General features: G+C 37.0%; 1 protein-coding gene across 1 annotated transcript; it reads left to right on the plus strand.

Annotated features, from left to right (window-relative positions):
- Positions 1-237: 237 nt before the first annotated feature.
- LOC127858200 (grpE protein homolog 1, mitochondrial-like) lies at positions 238-4,694 on the plus strand. The gene is made up of 3 exons (XM_052395175.1): positions 238-403; positions 2,845-3,022; positions 3,744-4,694. Exons 1-3 carry the CDS (start codon positions 321-323, stop codon positions 4,170-4,172), a joined length of 690 nt encoding a protein of 229 aa, XP_052251135.1. The 5' UTR covers positions 238-320; the 3' UTR covers positions 4,173-4,694.
- Positions 4,695-13,269: the final 8,575 nt, after the last annotated feature.

Genomic DNA, 13,269 nt, shown 5'->3' on the forward strand with positions numbered 1-13,269 from the left:
TGACTAATTTTTGCCCGATCCTGTATACGGTACTACCATTATGTATATGCTCGTTGAAGTGGAACTAGAAGTTCAATTTGAAGTATTATATACACATCTGTAAAATAACAAATCTCTATAGTAAACACCCCGCTTAGTTTCCTGTAAAAACAATATGCCAACCCCCAAACCTGACTACGTTGCTGTCAGTCGAGAAGCGACATCTAGGGACACAAATACCGTATGCTGCAATCCAAAATACAGTGGTGGTGTGTAACCTAAATGACCTTATACGTCAGACGAAGGATAAAATCCGAAGTGTTCACACTGCATTCATCAAAATGGCTGCGCCCGCAAGTGGCAGGAGTTTAGCACGATTCTCGAAGATTTATCGATGTTTCAATGGAGAATATGCAAATTCGAGGTATTGTTTACTTCATTTGTTAATGATATTCTTAAAGGACAATATATAAGACGATTCGTTTCTAATTTACTTCGTTAAGTGTTAATCGTTTGTGTCGCGAAATTGCGTGAAATATTGCGACATTTTTCCCCGTCAAGTTCCTATTTTTTAACAAGCATTATTCGATCGCAATAAAGTGTGTGGTTCTCCTTTCTCAAAATGAAATTTTCTAATAAAAGCTAACCATTAAGTATTTACACTAATTGTGGTTATATAAGGATTGATTATTTCCAGAACGACTAGTTATGAAACCAACTTACCAAGGTCATAGCATACATATACTGCAACACGGTTGACTCGCCGTACTTGAGGATTATTCACTTGTGTCTGGAAACGTTCTTCATATATCAGATAAATGATTTAAAGGACAATCATGTTTAACTTAACTTTATTGGACAACTGTCTTTTATGACGAAAATCCTTTAATATAAACTGCCGTAAAAACAAATCCAACACCACTGTCCGCCATTGTTGTTTATTTTTTCTCCCAGTTGATTCGTGGTTAGGTAATTAGTTTAAACAGCACCAATTTTAAATTAAACATGCATAATCAAAGCTCTGACATACCATTTACAGTAACAATCAATAAAGTATATAACAATTTAAATATATGGAATTTAAGACATCAAATAAAATAAATAGCTCAGATATTTTCAAGCAATGTCGTATTTTTTTGTTACGACAATTAACTGAACTATAACAATTCAAATATTGTTGAAGTCTGAGTTTTAAGACATTTAAATACCAAAAATCAATTATAATCTGTAGCGAGAGATGTTTTGTCAGATTTGACAAGAAGGTCACACAGGTTTGTTTATAAACAAAATCCAGAGGGCGCTAATGAAATACCACAACTCAACCTGACCCGCGAGTTAACCGGGTTTGAGTATACATTTAAAATAGATAGATAAAATAAGTTTGTTTAACATGGTTGTCACCTCGTTATGCAAATTTTGGCATCCAAAAATTAGTCCACAGAATTGTCCTCCCCTCGGACTTATCAACCACAGCATTGCATTAAAGAAATGGTGTTGATTCCTAAAAAACTTTTTTGCACATGAGGTTCATCAAGGTATTACCACAGCATATATATCAATATCCATTGTGCTGACTTTCCTCATGGTAATTTCAACTTTTAATCTAACTTATTTGTTAATGATTCTAATGATACATGTTAATACTATATAATGAGCCATTCGTTCACCAGGGCTTGACACTAACTTTTTTACCTACTGACCCAAAGGACCACCAGCTTTCAGAAATTACTGGTCCTCCAAGATTTTAAGTGGTCCGACACTATCTATGTTATTTTACCTAAATTTCAATTAACTTTCCGGACTATCCACAATGTATTGCGCATTTATATAAAGAAAACTATACTATCTACTGAACTATCTCTCATCCGTTTCGTATTTGCTGTACTTCAAGCTTCTCTTCATTAGTTTTAGGGTTTTTAGGCGGAGATAACAGGTTCAACCACCCCCGGAATGAAATTCCACATCGTGAAAACTTGTTATCTTGAAATACGCATGTTTATTCTCCGGCAATATAAAAACATTTTTCGGCGCTCTCCAGTGTAAATTCGCACGGTAAACAAAGTATATTCTGATGGTACTAAGATCGATAAAATGCTGATTATTGCTGCTTTTTCAAAATAATAAATACCATTCTGTTAATTTCTCAATCCAAACGCTTCGGATTTTATGTTAATTTGTGTATCACGGCGAAGTCCAGAGACATTTGCGTAATGCAAATCGATTTTTTGATCCGACAACAGGTTTATGTCATCCCGGCATCTAAAAAAATTGGAATTTCCAATATGTTGCTATTTTTCATCCCGGTCTCGAGTCTGCCCATAAAATAATGATGAAATTATCAGTTTATTATGAACATATAAAGTTGTTTTATTGATGAAAACGGCTTTCCACCAGTATTTCACAATAAGCCGGCCAGGATTTTTAACTGGTCCGACGGATAAACCAAATTTCTAGTTTTATTGGTCCTCCGTATTTTTTACTGACCCCGGGTCAACAGACCACCGTTAGTGTCGAGCCCTGTTCACTGGCATAAAATAATAAAAACAATTTTGTTAAACAGCGGTCAGAAACAATAAGGCATTTGTAAATAATACACTAGCGACCTCATGTTGCAAGAAATTGAAGAATTATGTTGTAAAGTATTAAATGATCTGGCATAGAAAACATACCTTGATTCATTTATCAATCCAACCAAAGTCTCTTTTAAAGTTTAGCATTAAACAATTGTGAGGTCACCCTAATAAAGGTGTGCATTATTTAATTGTCTGACATTTTCAGTCACACACATCTTACTTTAAAAAAGGTTTTTTGCTGTTGAATTTGTCACAATTATGAAGTTTAAAATAGTTGTTTTGTTTTTTCTAGCCCCCTTCTGCAAAGGTTTTGCACCACATCAACACAGAACAACAAACCCGCACCAGAAGTGAAGGTGGAAAGCGCTGAAGGACCTTCTGTCTCAGATTTGGAAAAGAAATTTGTTGAAGAAAAAGAAAAATTGGTTGCAGAAAACAAGAAACTTAAAGAGGATCTAAGTGTTGTAGATGTAAGAGTTTATTGAGACATGTTTGTGGTCATTAAATCAATACAGATTATGTTTTATTTAAAGTAATAATTGGTAATTTACCCTTTCCCACTCAGAAGCAAAGTGAAAATGGCTATGTGCAAACAGCATTAAACCAGAACAGCCTGCAACTAACTCACAGTCTGTTAAGGTTTTGTGCTGTTTGCTACTCATCAGTATCTTAGGGTTTGAAATGAAGCCTTTGAAACTTGAATATAGTAAGAAAGGTCTTTAATTAGATGTAACTTTCTATGGGACTGCAAATGCGTCAAAATACGTTTCTAAGTGGTAAAGGGTTAAAGATTCAGAAGTTGAATGAATGGCTGTCAGATCAGTATCTCAGTGGACAGTCATTTCATAGAATTTAAAAAAAGTACATTAATCAAAGATATAGTTTGACACTACAACTTCAGATTAATTTAATAAAGAAGGTAAAATCAGATTTTGACATTGACCAAATAGAATTCGCCTTTCTGAGCACTCTCTACTCTTTTTAGTTAAATGTTTGTAACAAACTGTCATTTTTATTGTATGGAAATTTAAAGAGGGATGACATTGAAATTGATGAACTGATAAACTTGAAGATTTTGATTCTCCTTTGATTTCAAAATGCAGTGACAAAGATCCTGCAAAGTAATATACATTTGTTTCAATGATTTTATTTGATAAATGGTATTGTTTTAAATGGTATTCTTTTTTCAAGGACAAGTACAAGAGGGCCTTGGCAGAAATAGAGAACACTCGAATGAGGATGAAGAAACAGATTGACGACATGAAACTGTTTGGCATTCAAGGATTCAGCAAGGACCTCCTAGTAGTGGCTGATATTCTTGACCAAGCAATCCAAAGTGTTCCAAAGGAAGAACTATCTAAGAACGAGCATTTGAACTCCATGTTTAATGGACTCAAAATGACCAATGAGCAGTTGCTAAAGGTCTTTGGGAGGCATGGACTTGTTAAGATTGTTCCCAGCGTTGGGGAAAAGTTTGATCCATACATTCATGAAGCCTTGTTTGAAGTGCCCAAGGGGGCCGATAATGAAGGAGGGACTGTTGCCCTGTGTCAGAAAACTGGGTTTAAGCTGCACGAGCGCACCCTTAGACCAGCAACTGTAGGCGTGTTCAAGTCCTGAGTTGATTGATAATTGGGAGACCATAATGTGACTGTCCTAACTATAAAAACAAATACTGAGAAAATGGAATTAACCCTTTAAATACAAAAAAATGTTATTTTGTATATTCTGAGATATTTGTGTATAACGTATAAACAGCAGGTACTCAGACATTCATTCAACATTGGACCTTCAAAAAGTAAAGTTTTCAAAGGAGTTCTTTGTAAAATCTCAATTCTCTTAATCTTATGGTAACTGTACAGAATTGTTGAAGAATGTGACTCATGAAACAGTTTCACTTCACCTTGTTGACATTGAGGTAACTGGTATGAATGACGTAGGTTGTTGTATACTTAACCCTCTGGTCTTGCTACACATGTATTAGACCGTACATGTAACAGTATGAAGTATTCAAAAATTCATAAACATATTTGTAAATGTGAACATTGAAATGTTTGATGTAGAAGAAAAGGCATAAACTTAAAATGAATGTTTACCAGTGCTCTCTGTTGTTCAATGTTCATCCATAAAGTGAAAATGATATTGCAGCTTTTTATTATGATATCATATAGTGTGCATAATATGTCGGATGTCGTTTTTGCATATGTTGCTCATGGTGAGTATAATATACTGGCTTTGTCATGAACATCAGTTGCCCCAAAAAATACAATTGTATAGATGCTGTTGCTCCTAGTCCTACTTCTAATGTTGATAATGATGATGATATGAATTCAGTCAAGAATGCTATTATTCCTTGAGTATAACACTGATGAGGATGAGACATAGTTTTCCTGTGCTACTTTGGGTATTTTGCCTGTGATGTCCGTTAATTGCGACTTATGGGGCAGTTGTGGCAATTGTCTTTTTAGTTTCTATAAATAGTGATGAAATAAAGCTGTCTATATATAAACAGGTGATTTGGGCAGGTATTCATGAATTGTAGAAGAATCTAAATTTAAGAAGAACTTCATTTTGGATTTAATTTTCCCTAAAGTCCATTGTTTGCTGCTTATGCCATAATAAAATCTCTAACATTGTAATATTTACTTGTTACAAACATTGTAATATTTATTTGTTAAAAAACATTAAAAATATGCAAACCATTAATACTAAGTAGTCAGAGAATGGAATTTTGTAGAAATAAGGGATTATTAAAGGGGCCTTTTCACGTTTTGGAAAATTAACAAAATAAAAAAGAGTTTCAGATTTTACGTTGTAGTTATGATATTTGTGAGGAAACAGTAATACTGAACATTTACCATGCTATAAAATATCCATTTTGTGCATCTTTTGACGATTTAAAAACCTGAAAATTATAATGTTTTGCATGGCGAAACGATTGAATTATTTGGAGAGTTCTGTTGTTGTCATTATATTTTGGGACACTACGAGAATATATTAAATACATCAATTATTGTTTGAGCACAGATGGCCGAGTGGTCAAAGCAATGGACTTTTACTAGAGCCCAGTTGAGAGTTACTTTTTGTCTTTCTTTAATTTTATCTGTTTTTTACTGGAGCTTTTTAGATCCAATGTTCACATTTATCAATATAAAGCAGTAAATAACAAACTTTAATAATCTGCCAAAATCAGTGAAAAGGTTCCTATAAGGTTCCATAAGGTGCTTTATGTATAGCCAAGATGAAAGACTCAAGTTAAAATTTCACCAAATTTCATTGATTGGATTGGTTATACTTTCCTTTACTGTAAGAACACTTCTAGTTATATGCAATACATACATTTGTGTGGTATAAGCCGATCTACTTTTCATCACAGAATCCCTAAAAAGATATCAAACAAATTTAAAATACAGGGCGGTTAAACGTATGGCTTCTATTTTTACTATAAGGTTTTGGCAGGGAGTCATGTCGGACATTTGGGAGTCTTGACCCTCAAACTCATCCACTGAAGTTGTCTCTAACTGTCTTACCTCAATTGGAAGACATCCGTTGCATCGTCTTTATTATGCCCCCCTTTGAAGAAGAGGGGGTATATTGTTTTGCTGGATGTGGTTCGGTCTGTTTGTAGACCAGTTCATTTCCGATCAATAACTTGTGAACGGATTGACCAATTGGCTTTATACTTCCCATGTGCATTGGTCTTTGCACTATTGGGGTTGTTTACCCATGGGACTTTTGTTAATAAACCATTGCCCGAGCACACTGCTTAACATAAAACTCTGTATTAAAAGGTCGAAAACAGCCATAAAATGGACAGCCCGATTTTACTGGGCTGTACCATTGATAAAAATAGAAAACTTTGCAGTGTTGGTGCGGTGCTTTAATAAAAATATAGTTATTTAAAAAATAGCTTTACTTATAATTAAATTAGTTGGGATATAAATGCGATACTCATTATAAACTGCACATTGGCTGAGCCTAACGCTGTTAAAAAGCGGCGTTTGTATTGGTTAATGGGCTTTTATAACGATGGCGCTGATTGGCCGAAATTTCTTATTAAAAATTACAAATAGGTCAATCTGTTTTAAAATAGAAATTTTCCCACTGCGGACGACCTTGACATTGCACTTGACAGGATGTAAACAATAAGAATTTCTATGCAGAAAATATAGAAATTAAAGAAAAAGGATAATTACATCCAAAAGAACTTGGATTTTAAAGAAATTCATGACTTGTTTTATATTAATAAAATACTATGTTTATGTTATGTTGCTATACTTCTTACCAATTATTATTATTAATATGATATTGTTATTGGATGTTTTTTTTAAAGGAAAGAGAGAGAGAGAGAATAGCCCAATTTTTATAAGTAAAGATGGTGAAAACACATACTGTTATATGTGCTTCATCTTTACTAGACCCATTGTTCAGATATACTGCAATGGGATTGTTGGAGTCTTAAACTTTGTGATCTGTGATTTAATTGTTGAAATTTACATAATTATTCTTTAATTTTATGTTTCTTTGAAAGAAAAGGATTACACTGATATGTAATATGTATGAAATAGGAAATAATTATTAATAATTAAAATTTTACAGATCACAAAGTGGTTTAACATTGCCACTATGTAGTAAATCTATGGATGGATGGGAAGTTGTTGTTGGAGTTATATGCTATACAAAAAACTCTTAGTGATGGGAAGATATAAGGATTTAGGAACATTAAAGAATAGGGAAAAGAGAGCCTGATTTAATAGCTCTGATAAGAGAAGGCGGATCTGCATGTAAACATGCAATTATATATAAATATAACAGAAAAAAAAATGTTATTGGTAATTGTAATTTAGTTTTAGGTTATTATCCCCACGCTTTTTGAAAAAAAGGTGGGGATATTGTGGTGATCTCCGCCGTCCGTCCGTCCGTCTGTCCGTCCGTCTGTCCGTCCGTCCTGGCCACTATCTCCTCCTACACTAAAAGCACTAGAACCTTGAAATTTACACACATGGTAGCTATGAGCATATGTGCGACCCTGCACTATTTGGAATTTTGATCTGACCCCTGGGTCAAAAGTTATAGGGGTTGGGGTGGGGCCGCGTCAGAAATTATCACTCATTTTTTTAGGTTATTTTACATTTACTTCTTTATTTCTACACCGATTCACTTCAAATTGATACTGGACCTCACCTATGACAATACGGTCAATCTCAACCATGCATGGCCCCATTCCCAACCCTGGGGCGCCCCGCCCACATAGGCCACACCCACCAAAAATTTCCATTTACTATAATTTTTTCATTTCTACACGGATTCACTTCAAATTGATACTGAACTTTTGTTATGACATTAGGGTCAATCTCAACTATGCATGGCCCCAATCCCAACCCTGGGGCGCCCGCCCACATAGGCCACACCCACCAAAAAATTCCATTTACTATAATTTTTTCATTTCTACACGGATTCACTTCAAATTGATACTGAACTTCTCTTATGACATTAGGGTCAATCTCAACTATGCATGTTCCCATAACCAACCCTGGGGCCCCGCCCACATAGACCACACCCACCCAAAATTGCCTTTACTATAATTTCTTCATTTCTACACCGATTCACTTCAAATTGATATTGAACTTCTCTTATGACAATACAGTCAATCTCAACTATGCATGGCCCCATTACCAACCCTGGGGCGCCCCGCCCACATAGACCACACCCACCCAAAATTGCCTTTTACTATAATTTCTTCATTTCTACACCGATTCACTTCAAATTGATACTGAACCTCTCTTATGACAATACGGTCAATCTCAACTATGCATGGCCCCATTACCAACCCTGGGGCGCCCTGCCCACATATGTCACACCCACCCAAAATTGCCTTTTACTATAACTTCTTCATTTCTACACCAATTCACTTCTAATTGATGATGAACTTCTCTTATGACAATACGGTCAATCTCAGCTATGCATGGCCCCATTACCAACCCTGGGGCACACCTAGGTCAAACATTCGGCGTGGGGATACGCGTCGGCCTCTGCCGCGCCATTTCTAGTATATATTTTGTATTGTAACCAGTGTGTATTAGTATATGTGGCACAATGTTGAACACTTGCAGACAGGGAATATAGCCGTAATGCTCCAACATAAGACCCTGTCTGTATGAAACTTAAAGAGTATTGGGCTATGAAGGAGAAAGGTCCCCACAGAGTGGCATTAAGACAATATTTAAAAGAAAGTCAATAGTAATATTAATAAAGTATAATTAATAACTTACTTGTCGCCAAAAACGGTTACCTTTATAGGGCCACTTAAGAATTATGAGGTAAAACAATGAAATTTACAGTTAAAAATTAAACAAAGCAAAGAAGTTTCTATATAACTAAGATAACAAGTATGTACAATATGTACAAAAGTGCAAGCATTTATTAATAAGTAAAAATACATGATGCCACCCTGGGGGGTTTAAAAGAAGGGGAGTATTGGAAGTGTAGGCTGGTGTGGACGGTATGAGCCAGCATGGGTACAAATGAATACATGGGAGGTAATTGTGGTGGAGAAGTTGTATTAAGGTTGTGTCCCCTAGACCAGAGAGAGTGCACGGTAAATAGAAATTATAAATGGAGAGACATAGCTAAAAAAAATATGATATTGTAATACTGAAGTTATCCTGTAAAAGGTATTCGTCAAAGGAGTGCCAAGTCACTTTAAAATGCAGAGAAAACCCACAAGATGCCCTTATCCAACCTATAATACTAAATATATAGGGGATAAACAGGGTAAAAACGGTACAAAAGTACCTGCTATATAAGCAAAGGAACAATTTCAATGGAAGTTAAGAAATCAAACAAACAAATAAATGTACATGTATACATTATATATTATTAAATATAGGGGATGAACAGGGTAAAAATGGTACAAAAGTACCTCTTTTGCTATATAAGCAAAAAAACAATTTCAATGGAAATTAGGAAATCAAACTAACAAATAAATGTACATGTGTACATTATATATTATACCCCTATTTATGGCTAGTTATCCCCCACCAGAGGTGGAGGGATATTGTTTTGGCGTTGTCCGGCTGTCTGTCCGTCCAGCCGTCCGTCCGGAACTGGTGTGTCCGGAGCCATATCTTGGAAGTGCTTTGGCGGATTTCATTGAAACTTCGTATGAGTATATATATGCATAAGAGGATGATGCACGCCAAATGGCATTGTACACCATCTGCTAAAAACAGAGTTATGGCCCTTTGTATCTTGAAAAAATGCTTTTTACTATAGGCACTTTTGTGTCCGGAGCCATATCTTGGAAGTGCTTCTGCGGATTTCATTGAAACTTGGTATGAGTATATATATGCATAAGAGGATGATGCACGCCAAATGGCATTGTAAACCATCTGTTAAAAACAGAGTTATGGCCTTTTGTATCTTGAAAAAATGCTTTTTACTATAGGCACTTTTGTGTCCGGAGCCATATCTTGGAAGTGCTTTGGCGGATTTCATTGAAACTTGGTATGAGTATATATATGCATAAGAGGATGATGCATGCCAAATGGCATTGTATACCATCTGTTAAAAACAGAGTTATGGCCCTTTGTATCTTGAAAAAATTCTTTTTACTATAGGCACTTTTGTGTCCGGAGCCATATCTTGGAAGTGCTTTCGGATTTCATTGAAACTTGGTATGAGTACATGTATATATCCCCTGCCAGAGGCGGAGGGATATTGTTTTGGCGTTGTCCGGCTGTCCGTCCGGCTGTCACTTTTGTGTCCGGAGCCATATCTTGGAAGTGCTTTGGCGTATTTCATTGAAACTTGGTATGAGTATATATAACCATAAGAGGATGATTCACGCCAAATGGCATTGTACACCATCTGTTAAAACCAGAGTTATGGCCCTTTGTATCTTGAAAAATGCTTTTTACTATAGGCACTTTTGTGTCCGGAGCCATATCTTTTTTAACATAACAGATGTTGTGTTCACTCTGCAACACTCTGAAAATTGAGCGTATATAAACATTGAATGTTTTTGTGGAAAACGCACGACTTGTTAATTCACCTAAATAAATTTTGAAGGCTCAAGAACCTTCCTCTGTCTTAGATTGAGTTATTGTCCTCCGTCCGTCCATCTGTCAGTATGTTCATCCGTCCGATTTGCACCCATCCTCAAACAAAGCATATGTTGCGGGGGATATCAATTCTACGAATTTGCTTGTTTAAAGTTAATTATAGTACCACAGAGTTGGTAATACCCTTGAAAGGGCTAAAATGGGTTTGCAAGGTGTAAGACCCTGCACCGTGCACTCCTGTCTGACATGGTTCTTCGAGTTTGAAGGAGAAGGGGGGGGTGTCAGAGGGGACAGGAGGGGGTGCAATGCAGCCAACATAGCCGGGTTACTGTACAGCCTCGTCCTTTCTTATTAAATAAAAACTGCTATAAAATATGATTATATTAAGAATCTGAAGAATGTAAATGGTGGACTAACGTCATACTCTCATAAAAAATATTTTAAAATAAAGAATACCAGGTCAATACCATTGGCCTGATTTAGAAAAGGCAGGGTGGAACAATAATCCCATTAAAAACTAAAGCAAAGTTGTGTCAAAGTGACACAAATCCAACACAATTGCAATAACTAAATCAGATTTGTGTAAAGATTACACTGTTTAAAACAAGTCAGTCACATGACTGAGTAATTGGGTGGGTGTTGGCTGCTCTCCCTTCCCCAATGACCTAGATCTTGTCAGTTATTTGCCAGTCTAGAAGGTATTTGGCGAGGGCAGAGAAGACCGGGCCCCTAGCTGCTCCCTTGGGGTCTAGCACCTTGGAAAGGTTTAAAACTAGTCCATGGGAGTGCAATGCAGCTTCGAGGTGGTCCCTCTGCGCCTTATGGTTTTGACAGTGTAGCAGCATGTGGGGCGCAGTGAGGGGTTCCTGACACCTAGGACATGGCAGGGTCTACACCGAGGACATACTTTCCTGCGCCACCGGGTAAAAGGGTGGTTCCCATCCTCAGGCGCGTGATGGCTCTGTCAAGCACAATGCTTGCTGAGTATCTGTCAGGCGGCCTGAGGGTTTTCGCTGGTCTGGTTAAAGTATGTCGACGGGTAGTCAAATTGTCGGTCCGGAGATTCCACTGGCCCACAACAAATTTCTTTGTCAGGGAGTAGATCTCAGTAGGTGCCAGGGGCACCCCTGCATCTACGGCCCCCCTCAAGAGGCCCTCCTTAGCCCCCCTGTCAGCCTGCTCATTCCCACTGATGTTGACATGTGTTTGACACCATACTAAGGTGACCTTTAAAGATTTATCTAGGCACTGTTGATGAAGTTCCAAAATGTTAGGCCTAGATCTGCTATTCCTGTTTTTTATAGTGTGAACTGCGGGACCGATTGGCCTAATAATTCTCGTGTGCATTGGCGTTGGACAGTAGATGGCCCCTGTTGAAATTGGGGTCACTAGGTCATTGTCACACTAAGTGTGAAATCATTTCCAATCAATAACTCGTCAACTGATTCACTGATTGGCTTGATACTTGGAATGTGCATTTGCCTTGGACAGAAGATGACTCCTATTGCAATTGGGGGTCACAAGCTCACTGTCACAATAAGAGTGAATATCGTTTCCAATCTATAAATCGTCGAATAATTAACCGATAGGCTTTATACTTCACATGTGCATTTGCCTTGGACAGAAGATGACCCTTTTGAAAGTGGGGTCACTAGTTTTAATGTCAAGGTCACTGTGACATTAAGTGTCAAATTGGTTTCCGTTCGATATGTCATCAATGGATTGAGTGATGGATCCATACTTTGCAGATGCATTGACCGTGAACAGTAGATAATCCCTATTGGAATTTGTCAATGATCAAAGTCGCTGTGATATTGAATGTGAAAATCATGTCCGATTGATAACTCGTGAGCGGATTGACCGATCGGCCTGATTTTTCGCACATACATTGGATAGTATACGTTCGCATAGTTTCCATGGGAACATCAGCAACGACTCCACCATGGCGCCTGATTAATTGCCAGATATATTGCTAAGTATTGATATATCGAAATAATTCGATCATCGTGACATCTCTAGTTATATATAATACTATAATATTCTCATCCCATTTACTATAACCATGATTCAACAGAAGTGCATAAGTCTGTGTCAACTTAATTATTTAAGTGGCTAGGTCACACTAATATGATCAGATTAACTCTTCTGGTCAGTTTTGTTGCAAACAATCCTGTGTCAAAGCCCTGTTGGAGGGGGGGGGGGCATCTGTCTCCGACCGCGGAGCTCTTGTTAAGGCTGTTTTGTTTACCGTGTTCGGTATAAATGTCACATGTTCCAATGGCAATTTTTTACGATCACGATCTCATTACGTCATACGCGATGCGAAAAAAAAGTGAATGGTTCCAGACGTCTGCGACAGCGCTCCTAACTTTGGTGATAACATAAAACTGGCTTTTTATGGACAGCGTGTTACGTCAGTGCCCCGAACAACATACGAGCATTTCACATGAAAAACGACAGTACCAGATCGTTGTATCTCCGTTGTTCACTACCGTACGAGATAAGCCAGTTATGATTCCACATGTAAAACGACAGTACCAGATCGTTGTATCTCCGTTGTTTACTACCGTACGAGATAAGCCAGTTATGATTCAACTGTGGTCAACTAATGTCAATGAATCCTTATCTAGTTTCATTACAAAACATCGCTATAT

This window comes from Dreissena polymorpha, chromosome 14, assembly GCF_020536995.1.
Source record: "Dreissena polymorpha isolate Duluth1 chromosome 14, UMN_Dpol_1.0, whole genome shotgun sequence".
Lineage (NCBI taxonomy): Eukaryota > Metazoa > Mollusca > Bivalvia > Myida > Dreissenidae > Dreissena > Dreissena polymorpha.

What these genes read in the sequence shown, in the direction of transcription:
- LOC127858200 (XM_052395175.1), top strand. Translation starts at nt 321, where the DNA reads ATGGCTGCGCCCGCAAGTGGCAGGAGTTTAGCACGATTCTCGAAGATT. An exon ending in GGAGAATATGCAAATTCGAG is followed by an intron (nt 404 to 2,844) that starts GTATTGTTTACT and finishes TGTTTTTTCTAG; the next exon opens with CCCCCTTCTGCAAAGGTTTT. An exon ending in AGGATCTAAGTGTTGTAGAT is followed by an intron (nt 3,023 to 3,743) that starts GTAAGAGTTTAT and finishes TCTTTTTTCAAG; the next exon opens with GACAAGTACAAGAGGGCCTT.